Source organism: Epinephelus fuscoguttatus, linkage group LG1 (genome assembly GCF_011397635.1).
Source record: "Epinephelus fuscoguttatus linkage group LG1, E.fuscoguttatus.final_Chr_v1".
NCBI lineage: Eukaryota > Metazoa > Chordata > Actinopteri > Perciformes > Serranidae > Epinephelus > Epinephelus fuscoguttatus.
This window is the reverse complement of record NC_064752.1, coordinates 4,706,336-4,727,080: the sequence shown is the minus strand read 5'-3', so window position 1 is coordinate 4,727,080 and position 20,745 is coordinate 4,706,336. Positions and strand designations below refer to the sequence as shown.

The 20,745-nt window shown below is 39.2% G+C and overlaps 1 protein-coding gene across 3 annotated transcripts in view; it reads right to left on the bottom strand.

Moving 5' to 3' along the window:
- LOC125896893 (uncharacterized) overlaps positions 1-20,166 on the bottom strand; it is a 130,863-nt gene extending 110,697 nt beyond the window's left edge. Inside the window, exons 1-3 of one of the 3 annotated variants that reach the window (XM_049589854.1) lie at positions 19,726-20,166; positions 14,647-14,979; positions 6,193-6,531 (exon numbers count right to left, since the gene is read on the bottom strand). In XM_049589854.1, the coding sequence (XP_049445811.1) occupies positions 6,193-6,531; positions 14,647-14,979; positions 19,726-19,825 (772 nt within the window). In that variant the 5' untranslated portion in view covers positions 19,826-20,166. The remainder of the gene's footprint in view (positions 1-6,192; positions 6,532-14,646; positions 14,980-19,725) is intronic. The other 2 variants (XM_049589859.1, XM_049589866.1) reach the window with 2 other exon arrangements.
- Between the last annotated feature and the right edge of the window lie 579 nt (positions 20,167-20,745).

Genomic DNA, 20,745 nt, shown 5'->3' with positions numbered 1-20,745 from the left:
CAAGTCCACAAAGCACATCTAAACTGGGAGGGCAAACTCCCACGACTCCTCCAGTAACCCTGCAAGGGTGAGGAGCTGGTCCACTGTTCCACGGCCAGGACGCAATCTGCCTTGCTCCTCCTGGATCTGAGGTTCAACCATCCAGCAGTCTGGAATAAACATTCTAGAGGAGCTGAGCAGTGTGACCCCCGATAACTGGAGCACAAGTAGAGTTTTGATGAACAATCATCTGTAATGTGGACATAATGACTAAGTGGATGAAGGCAAATAATAGAACAGCTAGAAAAGTCTGTCAGTTCAGAAAATGACATCACTTTACTGTAATGCAGCCTTTAAAACCAGGAGAAGAAAACAGTTATGATATTAAGATATTCAAAACCTAACATATCTAATTTAAAATGTTCAATTCATCCTTCATCCTAAAATCTATTCAGAAGATTTCTCATCAGCTTCTGTTGGTTTAATCAGAATTACTAAAATTATAACATGATGCTTTAAATGCTTTAAATTGGCAGCTACAACTTAAATGAGAGCTAAACCATGTAAAGCATGTTTTCATTATTCACTGACTCAAGGTGTGTGTATATTCATACCTTTGTTTTTAATTGTAGGTGTGTGTGTGTGTGTGACTGAGTGTGACAGAAAACACTCTTAAGACCTTTAAACAATATTGTTTTAAATGTTTTCAAACGTATGTTGTATCAGAACAAACTGTTATATAATTATTAACAAATAAGTGTGTTTACTGTGCAGAGTAAAAGAGTTATTGTTTGTTTGGTTGTTGCTTCATTCACTGTTGTTTTTATCTGCATTTTTACTTTGAGTCAAAACCTGATGCTGCATTTTAGTTTAGTTCTGCTTTGAATCAACCAGCTCTCTGCTGCACTGAATGAAGACAGTGTTAGGACTTAATGCACAAACCTGCTATTTTTAAATATCTCGTCAAGAGAAACTTTCACTTTGTTTGTTCTGAAAATGTCGGCGCACAGCTCCGTTCTGTGGACGATAAACGAGGTGCTGACGTTCCTCTGCATCACCGGTAAAGAGGAAATACAGCAAGCTGGACAGAGCAAAGACCCCGCCCACTTTTAAGAGTACTGTCTGTGGTGGAAACATTAAACTGACCTGGGGTCTGGGTACATGTTCACAGAGGTTAGATTTGGTTCTAAAGGTACTATACTGAAGGTTTTAGGTGGAAACACGACTGTAGGAGCAAGGAATGAGTTTGAGTTTCATGCCTGTCACTATAGGTCACTGTTTGTAACTCTGTGTGTGTGTGTGTGTGTGTGTGTGTGTGTGTGTGTACGTCACCAGGTCTTATTGGGTAATCAATATAACCTGTGTACCTGTTGATCATCAGTTTTCAGTTTTGCTTGTAACAGAGAGGGGGAGAGTGGGGAGCCTTTACTTTGTGCTGACTGCTGCAGCCCTTCTGCTCCTGTTTATCTGCAATATCTGAGCATCATGTCAGGTAAACATGTTTGTTTGTTTGCAATAAACCAAAAGGAATGCAGTTATGGACTCATGCTCTTTGTTTGGACACGGCGTGTTGTAGAAAGTAGCTACAACAAGGGTTTACCTCAACAGAGCAGTGAGGAAAAAATGGGGACGTAAGGAAGAGTTTTAACAGTACAGTTCACAACTTTTCACAATGTAAACACAATAATAACTGTTCTATTGCGAACTGAACTGAACTGAACTGAACTGAACTGAACTGCTTGGTGGAAACGAGGCTTTAGTGAACTCGTGGTTTCAGGCTCAGACAGAGGAGGATGATTCCTGCTCAGATTTAGGCTGCTGTCAGCCCTAGAGTGGTCTCCTTTGGTCTGAATCAGGGACTCATGTTGTTCCAAAGTTGTATAATTGCCTAGAGTTGGTTCGTGTTCTCACGGCAGCATTTACAAGAGGACCAGATCAAATGCCTTGTGTGAGAAAGCTGCTCTTGATTGGTCAGAATTTCCATGTGGGAAAAATCCAGGAAGTAAAGCAAACGTTGAAGAAGAGTACACTTGCAAGATAAATGTGACACTTTCTAATGTCACAATGGAGGGACAACTACGCAGGTTGATTTTAGCGCTGCTCATCGTGGACTATATTGCTGTCATTGTTCATTTTAGTCAAAGCATACAGTTTGAAAACGAGGCGCGGCTCCAACTAGAAAACAATGTTTTGATGCATTGGATGTGCTGAATGTGCATATTAAGGCAGTACAGGAGGAGGTGCACATTAATAATCCTCCAGGACTGTAACATGCTCATGTTTAACCCAAACAATGTGTCATGTGACTGCAGTTGCTTCACATCCAGGTCGGAACACCTTCTCACCACAAACCAACCGCACCAGAGTTCCTTTGTAACCGGACTGAGACCACCTCTTCAAGAAGGTCTCAGTCTGGTTGTTTTGGTGCACACCTGAGTGTGATTGCTGTGTTCACACCTGTTCAAATGAACCACACTGAGGAGGCAAGTGAACTTGAATTCGACTGAACCAAACCAAACAGAGCAGGTGTGAAAGCAGCCTTACAAATCACAATGTGAAAATTTACTTTGAGTCAAAACCTGATGCTGCATTTTAGTTTAGTTCTGCTTTGAATCAACCAGCTCTCTGCTGCACTGAATGAAGACAGTGTTAGGAAGCTACATGTGAGTTATTTGGGAGCCTCGCTGCAGTGCACTGTGTATTAATTACAGGTTTACATTATCTATTAAAAACTTCATTTGCCTCCATGTTATCAAATTATTACCAGGAACTATCACTGTGTGTATTTACAGTTAAAGTTTGGTCCTAGTTTTTAGTTTGAGTTCAGTTTCTAGTCAAGAAATAAAAGAATAAAATCATCAATAACTAAAATCATATCTACATCTTTGAGTGTGCGTCTGTTGTTTGTTCTGTGATTCATGTGTGAGACTGAAACACTGCAGTTTGGAGCAATGATTAATGAAGCACTCTCTCTCACTCTTATGTAATCTGATTACATCTAATACACATTACAGAGCCTCAGTATATTTTACTGTTACATTCATTTGTCACATCCTTTTTATCTTCTCACTGGTGGAACAAAAACGTCACTGATTTCAGTCACTAAATGAATGTGTGATGTTTTCATGTTGATCATCAGGATCAGGTTGTGACAGCTGTTTATTAATCTGTTACTGGGTTTGTCTCAAGTATTTACTATATTATATGGAACATCTAGTTAGTTTCAGACCAGCGATTTACTAAACCAGGCTGCAACGTTCAATCTTAAGTCACGTCTGAGCTCTTGGTCATGTGTTAAGTGGTTGCCAGGCAACATCAGCATCAGTGTCCAATCAGAAAGCTATAAACAATACAAACATGTCAATTATTTCAGCATCAGCAGCTGCATCAACTTACAAGAAATATGTTTTAAGCTTTAAACAAACACATAAACACTTTGTCAAAGTACAGAATGTTATACTGTGTCTTTCTAGATGAATGTATTCAGGAATGTTTTAGTTTAGGAATAATATGTAATCATGTAGTTTAGAGTTAAATCTGCTGCCTGACAGACAAAACTGGGCCGTTAAGTGTAACATTATTGTTGCAATGACTTTTAGCAAGAAATGATTATTCTGTAAAATGTGATTTAACTGCACTTAAAGTGATTCACATCCACTTGTTTAACATGTGATGTATATTGAGTGAGAGTTAAACTGTGTGCTGATGTTTGTTGATTCATGTTTTCATCATCACAGTTTGACAAGTGGAGCTTGAACACTAGAAGTCATTTGACACCAGTGTCATGTCAGATCATTCTCTATTAGCTCTTCTACTCACTCTGAGCAGCTCACATATTGTGTTTTCTGTAGACAACAATCAGCTCCTCCACAGTTACATGGACTAGTTAGTATGTGCTCATATTTCTAACAACAACAATCACAAAGCTTTTCATTGCCAAAGTATTATGGGAATTAGAGCAGACAACAGTACAGGCCTTGTTTAGTTCATGTTGTGCTCTCAACTGTAAAGTAGAAACAGACTGTAGAGAAAAGGAGGTGAGAATCAGAGCTGACCTTCAGTCTGTGCATGACACTGAAGAAGGCAAGGAAATTACATTTGGCTTCTTTTATGTGTCATATGGAATAGTTTGTGTTTTGATACTATGAGTGTGACGCTGCACAACACTTGTCAATGTTCATCATGTGTGTCCTCAAATCTTTCCTCTGAAACATGTTTACAGACAGTAAATGTAACACTGTGAATGTGACTGCACATCATGTACAGCACATATAGTATTAGTCTAGAATCACAGCTGGAGATCATCGTCACAATGATTCATGATGTTCATGCTCCTAAAAGGTGAATTCACACTCAACACAAAGTTCACTTTTGTCTCCATTTCATCTGTGAATCTGACTGTTGGACTGTTTTTACACTTTGTCTTTATTCAGCACTAAAATACTGACGGCACAGACGTTAGCTACAGCTGGCTGACAACGTTCACACTGACTGTGTGTCTGTAACAGTTCATACTGAAGTAGAAATGTATTACAGACTCCAGTTCTTTCTGTTATTTCCCTCCAGACTCTGATTCTTCCTCTGATCTCTGTAGATTAATCAAGTGAAGTTTAAGCCTCGGTATAAGAGTGAAGTTTTCACTCAGTTTGAAACATTTTCAAGTTGTGCAGATGTTTTCATCACAATTTTTGACAACTAATCACATACAAGCAGCTGAAAATACTTGTTACATTATGGAAAATAAGTCTTACCATTGACAGACACATGAGTGTCGTCAGAAATCTGATGACAGATTTCCTCCTGTGTAGAGACACAGCTGTAGTTGTCCGTCTTGGTCACAGTAGTTTGGAGGATGATGTCATAGAGGCCTCCTCTGTCTGTGACCTGTGGTTCTTTAGCAGGAAGTTTGTTTCCATCACTGTCCTTCAACTCTACTTTAGGTTTTGGAGAAGCCCCTTGAACTTCACACTGCAGCAGCACCCCATCCTTTGTTGAAGCAAGTATTTTTAAATTTGGCTTTGGGCATGTGCCTGTGAACATACAAACAATTAAAGATTAAAAAGGACACCAACAGTATCATAAATGTAACATTGCTGTGTTTATTGTTCATCACTCCTCTGCTTATACATGTGGATTAAAGGAAAAACACAGAGAATCACAAAAAGTACAATGCAGGGCTCAAACTCATTTACCATCCTTGTTTGACAGATATGTAAAAAAAAAGAATCTTCCAGTAATTTAACTATTCACCACTGAAAGCACTATTTCTGACTCATATCATGCTGAGGTAACCCTTAAAAACTTTTTCTTTATATGCCGTGGTACAAAATCATCTTCAAAAGAAATCATGCAAAATGTGTTGCAGTAAGTGTGAGTGGTATATTTGAAATATGAAATGTGAAGCACAGGGACTTCTGTTATCTGCTCACCCCTTCTGTTACCAGGGCTTCATTGTGTCAGTGAGAAATCACACTGCACAGGTGGAAAACTGATCATCACATTTTAAAATATTTGCATTGTTAGCCAAGAGGAGCTGATGAAGGACTTCAGTAAAATATTTTCTTTTGTGCAACCCATAAAGTGAGTGCTGAAAACCAAAACAGTCTACAAAATGACCACACAGTTTAATCAACACCTCTGGAACATGACTATAAGAAACACTGAACATTATAAGCTTCAAATGGGATTCACTGCGGAGCTGTTAAATTAGAAAGCTCTGCCTTATCAACCGGTAACTGAGTGTATGAAGCTTGTAGCCTAATGTGTTTTTTCATTTTTATGGACAACACAGCCCTCCTGCACAGACAGGCCCTGTCCACTTACACAATTATAAAAACATTTTATATAATTAACATTACCACAAACCTAGCAGATAGCAGATGGTATTGTATTTCAGATGTCTCCACTTTAAGAAATAAATAATCAGTCAGTTCAGGACAGTGAGGTTTACAGACATTAAAGTTTGTATTTGTTCTTGTGTGACATCATCAACTTTTCAGACAGGTGAAATAAATTCTGTTTCTATGTTTATTGTACAGTTTTTTCCACCTAGTTCTGATTCACATTCACAGACCTGACTGGTTTGTGTCCTGGACAGTTTAAGGTTGTTTGTTTGACACAAACATACGAGTGTGCACACTCAGATTTTATCTCCTATAGACTGCTGAAATTTCAGAAAATGAGAGGATATCGTTTTTGTAAGAAAGAACTCACCAACAACAAGCTTAATGTGGAACGTTTGACGTGGCTCAGTAAAATCACAGGTGTAGTCTCCACTGTCAGCCACCTTTGTATTTCTGATGATGATGGAGGCGTTGGCGTCTTTCAGTTCTTCTTGAAAATGAGAGACTCGATCTTTAAACTCTTTATCCTGAGATCCATAGCCGGTATTGGAATGTCTGCCATTAAGGTACTGGAACACCTCCTTCTGTTTTTCATTATTCTGAGCAACTTTATTCCAGTCAAAGTGTCCTTGTTCAATGTTCTCCTTGGTGCTGAGGGAACAGGGTAACAAAGCATCTTCATCTTGTGTCACTGTGACGACCACTGGCTCTGGAAGATACAAACATTTATTAATCAGTGTGTTTACATGCAGAGTAATTAATTTAAGACAGACATATTGAAGTTGGTTGTTATAACAAAATATAAATACTTTCAACATATTGTACCACAATAGCCAGAATCATAATTATAATATTATTACTTTCATTGATGTTGTTGTAAGCTACTGTCATTACCGTCTGTCCTGCATCTTTCTCTCTCTCTCTCTCTCTCTCTCTCTCTCTCTCTCTCTCTCTCTCTCTCTCTCTCTCTCTCTCCCTGTGTCATACGGATTACTGTTAATTTATCATGTTGATCTGTTCTGTACGACATCTATTGCACGTCTGTCCGTCCTGGAAGAGGGATCCCTCCTCAGTTGCTCTTCCTGAGGTTTCTACTGTTTTTTCCCTGTTAAAGGGTTTTTTTGGGGAGTTTTTCCTGATCAGCTGTGAGGGTCATAAGGACAGAGGGATGTCGTATGCTGTAAAGCCCTGTGAGGCAAATTGTGATTTGGGATATTGGGCTTTATAAATAAAATTGATTGATTGATAAACTCACCCTTTAGTATGACTAGAAATGCAGACTGCATATTTTCACAAGATATATTTATCATTTCTTATCCTGAGTTTTTATCTTTTATATTTCTCTCTTTTCTAATTCTATTTTTTCACACCTGTTCAGAAGAACGTCACACTCACTAATAATTTATAACATCTTTCCATCTTTTCTCTTTTTTCCAAGTGATGACAAACATCCACACATTTGACAGAGGAATAACTTTCTATGGTTCTTGTTTTATTATTTAATATATTATTATTTCATCATTAATATTTATTATCATTATTATTATTTTTATTATATCCTCCTAAATAAAAACTATCAGCCAAACGCTCAGTGACTTTTAGGCAGCGGACACACAGATCTTATATTCCATCACAAACATCTCCACTACATCTCAGAGGTAAATATTGTTTAATACAAACATTGCTGTAGATTAAACTACCCAACAGGATATAAGGGAGTTAAAATGAGCACAACCTTAAACATCGACTGCAGCAAAATGACACCAACACATCAATAGTGGCGTGCATAGACTTTTTGAAGGGCAGGGGCTAGGGATGCACCGAATATTCGGTAACCGAATATATTCGGCTGAATATTGCAAAAAACACACATTTGGTATTCGGTGGAATAAGTTAAAAGCAAGGCCGAATAATGGCGTGTTTTGATAACGCGATCAAACAGCGTGCGGTGACCGGCGGAATAAAATGTCGGCAGTGTGGCGATCCGCCCGTCACCACACTCGCATTTGCGAGCGAGCATTTGAGCGAGCAAAATAGGCTTAAATCATTCAGCACGCTGTGCGAGCACAGATTTCAACCAGCAGCAGAAACGAAAGGCAAATCCCACCGGTTGTGGGTTGAACGGGGGTCACAGACACAGACAGTAATGCATTCCTGTCAAATACGGCGGCCAAAGGTTTACTGGGCGACAGAGAAGTCGGCTCCAATAATATCCTCTTCTTGGTGTCATGACTGCCCAGAAGTACCTGGACAGCCGAGCCAGCCTAACACAGGTATGTGACGTGTCAGAGGAGAAACGAGCCTTTCACATTTCTGTCTTTGTGTCAGTAACGGCCTACAAACCTCACCACACTTTAGGGACTGTTCATTACTTATGAAGGGACTGTCAGGGGAGGAGGGTGGCTGGTTGATTCTTATTCTATTTATTTATTTTATTTTGATCCCCCCTATGTTCATCACTTATTGATGCTGTTTTTGAAGTATGAATAAGTCAGTAAGTAATTTATTCCATTGAAATATCATTGATGTATTATAGAAAAGTGATTTATCTTTTTATAAATGACAAAAGGCACATCTGCCTCATTTTCGTTGTGGTATCCTGATACTACTCAGAACCATGATATTTTCATTGGTATCGTACAGTTGGTCCCAATTTTGGTACCCTGACAACACTAATCTGGAGGGGGTTCATCTGCAAAAACTAATGAAAAACTAAACAACAATATTCGATATTCGGCCAAGCGTTTAATATTATTCAGCTTCGGCCACAAATTTTCATTTCGGTGCATCCCTAGCAGGGGCGAAAAGAAAAAAAAGGGCACATACAGCACGTTCTCGCCACTGAAGAGGACACTAAGTTCCGCGTGTTTTCGAGGGCACTTTAGACATGTTTATATGTTATACAAATGCCACATTATATAGCCTTAAAACAGACCAACTAGACAGACTACTCAAGTTAGTTTGTAGTTCGGATCAGCATCCACGAGAACTGTGTAGATTCAACGTTGGACTGTGAAGAACACACAGAGACATGGATGTATGAAGGAAATAAATCCCTGGGGGGGTTGTTTCGCTCACCAGACCTTTCTCAAGAAAAGAAAGGTCTGGCTGGGCCGACTCTCACTTTAAGATTGGAGAAAAAAACGCCTGGCTGCTTGTATTTCTTTCAACCAATCACAATAGTTCTGGGCGGTGCCACAGCAATGGTGCGCTTGCAAAAATATTGCCGGGGGGAAAGAGGTTTTGGTGTAACACGCCCACAAAAGTATCGCCTACAGGACGCGAACCATGGCAGAAAAATGGCTACATCCCCGCAAGATCAAACACCGCAAAAGTTAGTGAAGGAAGTGTTGAAAACTGCTATGCAACCGGAGGTGGTAGGGCGGGACTTCAGTGGCTCGTTCCGCCCAATGAGAGGCTGATCTTTGCTGCGAACTTCCACCCACTCAGACTAATTAAGCAAATGCCATTTACTGTATTCTAGTGCATTTTAACACCATAATAGCACCAGATAATCCAAACTGGTTCTGTGAGATACAGTTCTGGCTCAATATAGATCAAAAAAGGGCCCAACATAAAAGTCATTGCAACAGTAATGTTTTTATCAGCCAAGAGGACAGTTTCGTGTGTTTTTTGGCTGCCAAGAGGGCATTTTAGCGCACGTTTTTCAACAATTGACAGTTTAATGACAGTGCTGTCTTTAAACACGGAGCAAGAGGTGCACTTCCTGTAAATTGTTCTGTGTGTGTGGAAGAGCAACGTAAAAATATAGCCACAGTAGCAACTCTGGGGTTCAAGCCAGCATGGATCTTTAAAAGCTGAAAGCTGGGTAGGATCAAGACCTTTGACAGTTCAGGACGCCTGAATTAAAGATCACCAACAGGTTTTATGACAATCAGACAGATGCTCATTCATTTACGGTTAAATCTCCACCGAGCCACGCTCTTCTTTGGAAACACTGTTGCTTCCTATTGGTCGACTGCAGAAACATTTTGGGGACATTCTTTAATGACTTAATTGAAAAAGTCCACCACGTTTGTTGATGTTTGAAAAAACTCTCAATGATTTTTGGCCGAATTTTGAGAAAGACCATTGCACTTGTTTGGAACTTCTGGCTGTCTATCTATTTACTGATTTCAAAATAATTTCACGCACATGGTTCATAATTATTATTCAACATACAAGTTTTGTGATGATTGGACAATCAATTTGATTTATAATCTGATTTGTGTTATCCCAAGCCCATTTTTTTTTATTTGTGGTGCCCCCTAGTGGTCAACATAAATGAAACTTTCAGGGTTTGTTCCTGGAACCTCTGAGACATTGCTTGTAAGGTTTGTGGTGATTGGTCCAAATGTTGTGGAATCATTTGCTGAGCCACGCCCCCTTTAAAGTTCACTAGTCATTGGCCGCGTTTCCCAGATCCAGTTAAGAAGATCTTAGCACTAAGAGCTTCTTAAGAACGCCCTTAAGCCTCCCGTGAAAGAAAAATGGGTCTCCCAGATTCGCACTTAGCTTAAGAAGATCTTTCACTAAGATCGAGCTGAGCTGACCCACTCTTAACAGTCTTCTTATCGACCAAACGCTCACAGATCCAGCTGCATCAGGCAAATTAATATTACACTAAGCACGGAGATATTAAAACAGTATATTTTGATCTATTTCATACTTCAGATTTATATTGTTTAGCATTAATTGGTGACAGAAAAGAACAAATTTCATTCTGCAGGGAAACGCGTGTCCTTACTGTGCATATGACAATAAACACTTTGAATCTTGAATCTACATGTTTTATGAAGACCCTATAAAATTCTGAAAAAATACTCTTACATTCTGCTGATTTCAGGTATATTGTCAAATATTTTGGTGACATTTGGTTAAAATAATATGAAATAAAAAATGTTGTGCACACAGTACAAATTACAGCAAGATGATAAATATCACTGTGAGCTAACTGTTAAACCAATCTGAACACCATTTGAAACATGTGACATCTAGTAACCAAGGAATGTTTGTGGCAACGGTGGTTGCATTTAGATGAAGACGTTTGGATGTGCTGAAAAACTTTCATCTCTGCAGGACACACTGGTGATTTTTATTATTCTTCTAATGAAAATATGGACTGAGTTTCGTACAAATATCTCTGGCTGATTATGAGATATGAACTTTTTGCATGTGTAGCGCCCCCTTTCAGGGTATGATTCAGGTACGCCCACATGTCCATAAGTTTTATGACAACTGGCTCAACGGTTAAGGAGTAAACTCCATTAATGTGTTGAAACATACTCCCTCTAAAGTTCATTGGTCAGTATCATCAAAACAGAATGCTCTATCAAAAAGTCTTTCATAACTTTTGAAGCGCTTCATCCCGTAATGATCCACAAAAGTTTGGAACAAATCAGACCTACGCAGTGCCGCCGCTCCGCATAAGGAGAGTACGAAAAGTGTGTTAGGCCTCAAGTACCTGGGTGGCCAAAAAATTAAGGCTGATAAAAAATTGTCATGATAATCATTATAGCATTACAATGCCAAATTAAGAAAATAAAATAGTTATGGATAGACCCACCACTGTATTTCATATGTATCTCTATTCAGGCACAACTAGATGTTTTTACTTAATATATAAAAGATCCCCCCCCCCCCCCAAATGGTACAACCCTCAAGTCCCTCTTCTGTTTGCTACTTGCACTTGCCTGAAGTTTAACATTTGACATTAGCCTGCTTTAGCAACCTCAACCTGCTTTGGAATGAGATGTAATGGCGATTAAAAGACAGCATGAATCTGGAGCAGAGAAACGGAAGAAGAAAAAAACTAATGTTAATGTAGTGAACGACAACCGACACCACGTCTGTGACGCCTCACAACGTTCCAACAGAAAGTCTAGCATATCTGATTAGGGGGCCAAGCCCGAGGGGCCGAGGGAACGCGTATGCAAGCAGATGCGTTTCCTAGGACCAGTGGTGCTAGGAACCTTCTTGTTTTTGTAAAGATTTTTATTTTTATTCTTCCGTAGGTAAAAGTGGTGCTGCAGGCTAAACCGTGCAAGGGAGGACGGTGCAATTTGGAGGGGTGGTCCAGACCCCTGCACGTACCTCAGACGCAAAAAACTATGTATATCTGCCTGCAGGGGGTGCTACAACCTAGGCCAATGCGTTTTTGTCTATAGCTCCCACACCGTATGTCGCACATTCAAAAATCTTGTATCCCCAGCTTCCCTGAATAGAACTGAATCACCACGCCCACTTGCGCCTAGAAATATATATATATATATATATATATATATATATATTATATATTAGAGGTGTAATGGTACACAAAAATCACGGTTCGGTACGTACCTCGGTACACAAGTCACGGTTCGTTTTTTTCGGTACAGTAATGAAAAAAACAGATAACTATTAAACATCTTTTACTTCTTGGTAACCTTATTAAAACATACCACCACAGCAGTTAACTCTTTTTACACAATTTTTGAATGAAACAAATATATATAAAATCCTGCTTTTTCACATTGTTTGAATGAAAATAGAAATATAAAAGTGAAAAATAAAATCCTGCTGTTTTTTAAACACATTTTTGAATGAAAAATATAAATATAAATTTCTGCTTTAACAGTTTTACTCAGTTAAAACAAAAAGTATAGTGCAGCTGGTCAGCTTTAAAGCCTGCTCAGATTCAGTTTTACTAGGAACTTACTTAGCTTTCCCACTTTGTTAAAGTGCAGTAAACAAAACATGCTTATATCTAAAGTGCAGCTTAAACAATTTTACTCAACTCCAATGGCGTTGGTTATTTCTTTAGCGCGATGGTCAGGGAAACGCTCTTTCTTTTTAAACGACAATGATATCATAGTTTGCACCAGATTGCTTTTTCTAGTCGTGCCGGTTAACGTTCAAACTCGGTGGTGTCGCTTTAGATGCGTTAGCATGTTAGACGTGTTTCCAAGTACATACCCGACCGCTGTTCTGCAGTGTCAGCACACTGCTTTTGTCTTGTCCACTTGTTTATTTCCATCTTCGTATTTTACCCTGAAACCAAAGTGTTCCCAAATGGAGGACTTAAGGTTTGCGGGTGGGTCTTCAGGTTCGTCAGGCTCACTTGCCATGTTGTCAAAATGCGAGAATGCACTGCACAAAGTGAAAGTGGAGATTTACGGGACTCGGTCCGTCACTCAATTATGTCCGTCGGGGAACTAGATATTTTAAATGGTTCAGCTCGCAAAAAAGGAATTAAAATAAAACAAAATAAAATAAAATAATATCCTGCGCCCAATAATTCGGTACAGGGTCTTGCCGAACCGAAAGTCACGTACGGCCCTAATACAGATATATATATATATATATATATATATATATATATATATATATATATATATATATATATGAAATGCCTGAAATGCCTGATGAAGGTCACATCAACCGAAACGTTGCTTAAATAAAAATAAGAGAGTGAGACAGTGTGCGGGAGCCTTTTTTGATTTTTATATATTGTGGGGTTGCAGTATTTCTAAATTATACGCAGGGTCAATGCTAAAATATGTTCAAGGAGGAGCACGTGGCCAAGAGGGCCTCCGTGACCAATTATGCTTAGGGCCTCCAAATGGTCAGCAGCGACCCTGTATTAATAACAATAACTTCTTTTAGTATGAGTCCGATTCTGATTCTGCTAAATTTGTTTTGTGTTATAACCATATAAGAATGTGTTATAGCAAAAGCTGATCAATGCACAATATATTATTTATAGTCACTGTTGTTATAAAAATATCATTTTTGCACATAAATGTCTTCACTTTCAAGTGATGTGAAGTCCAACACTTAGAGGAATGATCCCAGTCACTTCAACACAGTGAGGTTTACAGATTTAGGCCATGTTAACACGAAAACCATCCGCTGAAAATGGAATCGTTTCTCATTTTTGTTTTGACAAAAGTTCCGCGTTCAGACGACATCGTTTTGACGATAGTCGTGCACATGGATCCGCGAAAATGACCAAAAACGCTGTAGTATACATGTCAGCCCAGCAGGTGGCAGTGTGACATTATAATGAAACAACATGCGCACAAAGTGGCAACCGCACAAACGTTTGTCTGGACGTGCGATGAGGTGGAGTTGCTACAGTAAATCTACACTTTGCTGGAGGAGCGTTGATAAATTCAACAGGCTGAGCAGCACAAACAGAACTCAGGAGTCCGCCATTGTTGTTGTGATGGTCGACTTTCTCACGCATGCCTAGTGACTGGAACGTAATGCACATGTGCAAAAAGTCTCTGTTTTCAGAGGAACTGCATATTGCAAGATTACCTGACAACAGAGACGGTGCCGTTTCCAAAAAATTGCACTCTGGAACCTGTTTTCAAAGCGCTGCGTTTTCAGGCACCCAAAACTCTGCTGTCGTGTAAACACAAAATGCAACTAAAGTTTACCGTTTTCAGTTGAAATCGTTGTCGTATAAACAGGACCTTAACATGTTTTTGAATGATATCAGGCCTGTGATCACATGTGAGAGGTAGAGTGATGTCATCAAAATCAGGACTTGACCCGGGATGTTTTCATGTGATCTGTCTTTTAAGGCACGATCTAAAAGGCAAAACAAAACCGTTTTTGTGTCTTATCATCAACTCTGCAGACAGCTGAAACACAAATGTGTTTCCTTGTTCAGTGAAGTCTTTTTTTCCATCTTAAACAGATTTACATTCACAGACCTGACTGGTTTGTGTCCTGGATGGGTTAAGATCAGGGGACACTTGAAACAAACCAGGTCACAGAAACTGCTGAAATCTCAGAAAATTAGCAACATCTTTGAATGTTTTATCAAAGTACTCACCAACAACAAGCTTAATGTGGAATGTTTGAGGTGGCTGAAGATTTGGAAAAACACAGGTGTAGTTTCCACTGTCAGTCACCTTCGTATTTCTGATGATGATGGAGGCGTTGCCGTGTTTCAGTTCTTCAGGAAAATGAGAGACTCGACCTTTGAACTCCTCATACCCGCTGTCGTAAGTGATGCCTGCATCATAAAAGAACACCTCCTTCTGACGACCATCTATCTGAGCAGGTTTCTTCCATTCAAACCGATATGATTCAATGTTCTCCGTGGAGCTGAGGGAACAGGGTAACACAGCATCACTGTCTTGTTCCACTTTGACGACAGCTGGACCTGGAAGATAAGTATCAATCAGTCTGTTGCAGAGTCATCAGATGGAGGGGAAAACATAATGTGTGTCAGCAGAATTATTTTACAACACCAATGTACAGGCACATCAGTTAGTTTAGTGATGTAATTTACACCATAAGTCATGTCACAACCAGTTATACATAATCTAATAATTTATAACACACAGCTATTGGTTTTTACATAATTTGAACCTGATTGATCTGGTTGAAAACCACTAAAAGGCACTGGTGATGTCACTGCTGCTGCTTTAACTGCTGTCTGTCCCGAGCTGTATCAAACTGTCACAACAAAGACAGAAACATTTGTGGGAGCAAATCGGACGAACACTGAATGTTGCCGGTGAGTGTTGTGCTTTTATCACCATACATGTTGTGAGCTTATTAACTGTGTAGTCAACTCTGTGTTAACGTAGCTTTACGTTAGCTACTTAGTTAACGTTAGTGTTAATTAATGGAGAAGGCTGGGATTAAATAAGTTTGTACTTCCTCCCATTCCTTTTTGGACATGTAAATTAAATGATTTTATTTGGTTTATTTGCTACTTACATGCTCAGAATAAACTGCTACTAACTAACTAATACTTCTCGACACCACATTCACAACCTAACAAAGAAGCTCAACTACAAATTGTATGTCTATAACAAGATCAGACCATATCTCACCCCTGCTGTTGCAGACACATATCTACATGCAGTCATTCTCTGGATAATATCCTACTGTCTCCCCACATGCTCCCTCACCATCAAGGAAACCACTGACGCCATAGCAAGACTATACAGAGCTTACAAGATCCATGGTGACCTCCCTGTTTGGACTCATCACTGCGCTCTCAAACTCCAACGCCTTGGCTTTTCAAAACGACACAAGTAATCCTGCCATTAAATGATGTTTTCAGGTCCTTAACACCAACTCCAATCCTACACTTCCTGCTCTACTTCCAAGTCACAGCACAAGTCAGCAACACGTCACTAGATCAGTTTCACATGCACTTTTTCCTGTACCACCTTACAAAAACAGTGATGGTCAGAGATCATTTATTCACAGTTACACTGAGATCTGGAGTGAGATCCCACACTACAAGAGCAATAACCTCCATCACACATTTTAAACACATGTAAACACTGTCTGATTGAAGGACATACCTGCAAACCAGTTTAACTGAGTCAGGACAGTTTTAACTGTAACACACAGTGTTTAATTCCTTTCCTGTATAAATAAATGAAATTAAATCCTCCTGATAGCATTTCCTCATTCTTAGTGGTAATAATGAGTGTTGAGGAAGTGCTGTCATGTGAAAAAACACACAAGCACCAAATCTATGGCTGTATAATAGTTTTATATTAGTGAAGGGCTGCATTACCTGCTTTTCACAGCACTACAGATATGGTGCAGCTCATTAGCGCCACCTGCTGGTGAGCCATATTAATGCCACTAGTGTGGGTCAAAGGAGCAGAGGGAGCACAGTTACCATGTGTGTGTGATTTAGGCTGGAGTTACAGAGCTGTGGAGTAAATCCATGTGATGATGACTTCCTGTTAATAACTGTTTGTTTGCTCCTCTTTGGATTTCATGTGGAAATCTTACATTTCTTTCCTAATCCACACTGTTAAAATACCACGCCAAGTTTCTCTGCTTTATGCTAATTATCATGTCATTTTGACGACAGTAGTGGTCTGTGTTTATGTGTTTGATGCTGACTTTAACACTGTAAGTCGTGAGTCATGCTGTTGTCCACCTTTCAGAGTGGCTAATGTGTCCAAATATTGTGTTCAGATCATGTTGTAATGTGTCTTTGTTGCAGAACAGGAACCTGCTGAAAACCAGTTTAACTGAGTCAGGCCAGTTTTAACTGGAACACACAGTTACAGTGATAGCATTTCCTCATTCTTAGCAGTGGTAATAACGAGTGCTGCGGAAGTGCTTTCATGTTTAAAAAAAACCAAAACACATTCATCATCTGTACTCAGACCACAAACAGAAATAAACCTGATAAAACAAAGCTGCTGTACTTCAATACAACTAAATAATAAATGTGGTCACTGTTTTAAAGGCTTGAACTCTACTGGGACTGTGAGAGTAAGAAGCACCAAATCACACAGTTTTAGTATTTAGTGTAATTTTTATCATCATGCAGTATTTTCACATATTTTTATATTTCAGTTTTATTATTATGTTGTTCTGGTCTTTGTCCTGTTCTGGGTACTGATTTGGTTTGTAGTATTGGTCTTGTCTTAGTCCTGTCTTGGTTTTGTATTGTTCTTATTAGGGTCCTGGCAGCCTAAGCTGCCAGGACCCTATTGTTATCCTGCATGTTCTCCTTCTTCTTCTTCTTCTTCTTCTTTCTTCATCTTCTTCTGGGGAAATCATACTTCCCATGCGCGAAAAATCACCAAACTTTGCTCAAAGGTCCAGTCCCATGCCAGATTGCCTTAGCTACAAAAACAGGCCAATAGTCCTGATGGTGGCGCTACAGCAAGCCTCTAAAGTTCAACATTTTGAAAATTCACAACAAATCAACCATACGTGCTACAGATTTGCAACTTTCATCAAACTGTACCCCAATACTGAAGAAACTTTTGTACGTTTAAACCTATTGCAAATTATGAAGTCCATCATTTTTCAAAAACTGTAAAACTTATTAAACCTATCTCCTTTTGATTTATCGAAAATTGAGCCTACAGTGCATCAAAATGTTTGACTGTAAACGGTACTGTAAACACATACATGCAAATTCTTGCTAAATAAATCTTCAATGTTCATGAAAAAATGACAAAATTTTGGAGTCATGGTAGATGATGTGTGGCAAATTTCATAATTTTATCTCAAAAACTGAATTTTTTAACAGCATTTTGAATTTTGCTCTAATGTGAACAATTGGAGTCAATGTAAAAATGGCAATTTTAAACATCAGTTTTTCACTTATGGAGCAAATCAATCATTGTTACAAACAAATTACCAACATCTCCATGCTGTCTAGATGCAATTTGTGTATTTTTGGATTTTTGTCTTTATAACTGAATTTTTGACAGCTGTTTGAAATCTGTCTTTACACACTAACAGCTGCTGTCTTGCACACAGGTGACTGGCTTAGTCAGTTTGTGAAGCTACATGTGACATTTCTGTTTGCCAGTTAGCTCAGTGAGATAGAGGATGGTTCTTGGTGTTGAAGATTGTGAGTTTAAGCCTCAGCTCGTGCAACATTTCCATGAGAAATCTACCCAAACTTTTCATAAAGGTCCAGTCCCATGCCAGATGTCCTCAACTGGAAACTCAAGCCAATAGTCCTGATGGTGGCGCTACAGCAAGCCTCTAAAATTCAAAACTTTGAAAATACATAACAAATCAACCATATGTGCTACAGCTTTAGAACTTTACACTTTGAAATCTGCTTTTCCATGGCATGGATGGCTTCTGTCTGGCACCCTGATGCTTGGCTTAGTCAATAAGCTCAGTGAGATAGAAGATGGACTTCAGTCTCAGAAGTTGTGAGTTCAAGCCTCAGCTAAGACAGAACAGACATTCTAATGTGAAAGTCCTATGTTCAGGCATCATGCTATGTGGATTAGAGACTAAGGTTAAAATAATTATGATCCAGGCAGTTTTGCACAGAGACAAATACTCTTTATCAACACTTTTACCCCTTGTCTCTTTTCCCTGTTTTTTCTGCTTAGCCTAATTTTATTTGTGTAGTTTTGCTGCTGAAAGGTAATGTTGATTTCCTTTTAAAATGAAGCTGTAATGGTGCATTTACAATTTTACAAATAGGCCTATCTCTGCTATGAATCATTTCATTATTGATTAGCATTCCAGTTATCTTCTATATTAAATGTTTGTCTATAAAATTGTGTAAAATTCATATTACCTTTCCCCAATTCTAATCTGGCATCCACAAACATCTCACTTTGTCTGACTAAAGGTCCAAAACCATGATAAAGCAAGATTTGAGGAGGATATCCTCAAATCTGTGAAGGTAACTCCAACACTGATGCCTGAAACAATCAGCCCATCTTGAAATAGTTGTGGATTAATTATGTGTTTGACTTATTGATTTATTGACTAATCGCTGCAGCTGTAGAATTCCTATAATGAGCTAGAAGAAGTTTTAAACATATATACCGCAGAGTTGTCTCTTGCTAATTGGCTCAGTGAGACAGAGCATAGTCTCTTATGCTTAGAATGCCACCCTTTTTTTTTCATCTTCCTACACTCTGCTTGTTGCTCAGAATTGCCTAATTTTGCCTAAAATTGCCCGACCATTGCTGCGCAGCAGCTATAATTTTACTTACTTTTGTGTTGTGCCATTATTGGATTGACTAAATATTATTGTGCTCTCTATCTGCTTTATTTGGAAAATTTCAATTAAAAGGTTTTAGAGAAAAAGAAGAAGACAGAGGAGTTGCCAGTGTTCAGCTCTCAGTAAGTCATTTACACACGAGCGGCACGGTAATGAAATGGTTAACGCTGATGTCGCGCCACAGCAGGCCCTGCGTGTTCCGTTATCCTTCAACCGTTAGGAGACGAGGGTTGTTGTGTGTCTGCATGTGTCAGCACTGACCTGTCAGTGTCCAACAGGATCAATAACCTGTGCTGTGAACAGTTATTTGTTAACGCTGATTATTAGCAGATATTAGTTATTAAAGTAATTAAACAATTAAAATGATCCTCAGCTTTACTTCCTGTGATGACCTCATTAATGTGGCGCACCAACGACAAACTTAGTGATTCTTACCGTTTCCATCACAGCGGGTTTTTCCACTTAAACACAGAAGACAGAAACTCAGCAGGTGCAGCTGAAGCTTCGTACATGTCGTTTTAATCTTCGGCTTCATCGTGTAACAGAGTCAGGCTTATCCTCCTTACAGACGGAGTCACCGAGTTTAGTTTCACTTTCTCTACAGCCACTCCTCTGTGTGTTATCAGCACAGCAGCAGGAAGAGGCAGAGTCCTGTCACCATGACATGCTGTTGAACACAGCTCTGTCCACAGCCTGTGTGCCTGCAGACTGTTTAAAGATCAGACCTCTTCATCTTATTATTTAACCTTAATATCAACATCTGTGTGCGTCATTAAAATATGCAGGACAAGCAAACAGACAACAAGCTTGGGGTGCGTCTTCTTTTTGGTGGGTGTCTAAGGTGTGAACAGCCCCATCATAGTAAAGAGCAGCGCGCCTATATAACACTACAGGGTGTTTGACCCACCTGTTTCCGTTTAAATAAACGTTTAGCAACACCAGGCTCGTTTTAAGATGAACCGCGCCTTTCCTGGAAAGTGGACGAGATAAAGGCGGTGACAACAAGCTGCGGTGAGGTGAGGTCAGAATGACAGTTTCCAGCGGGCTTCAATGAGTCTGTACAGGAAGTCACTGAAACACTCACATCCTGTCCGACATGATGGTGATTTATTAAAAGTGTATCAGTTTGTTCTCAGCCTCCAGCTGTTTTAATTATGACAGAGTAGCTTATTGAAATGCTCTACAGGCGAGAAACAGACAACAGCTTTCATTCAGTCAGGGCTTCACATCTGTACAGATGTTATTTTAAGAATCCTCACACCTCACTGACCACAAGTCTCTGTGCTGCTAAATACTTCAATAACTAAAACAGTCCAGTGTTAATATACAGTAGACTCTGAGTGTCATGAGACGTCACCATCAGTAACATGTTTCCTGTTCACAGAATAAACCTTCAAATCAGACAGAATCTAAATCTATGAGGTTCAACAAAAATGAAAAGTTTATCTAAAATGT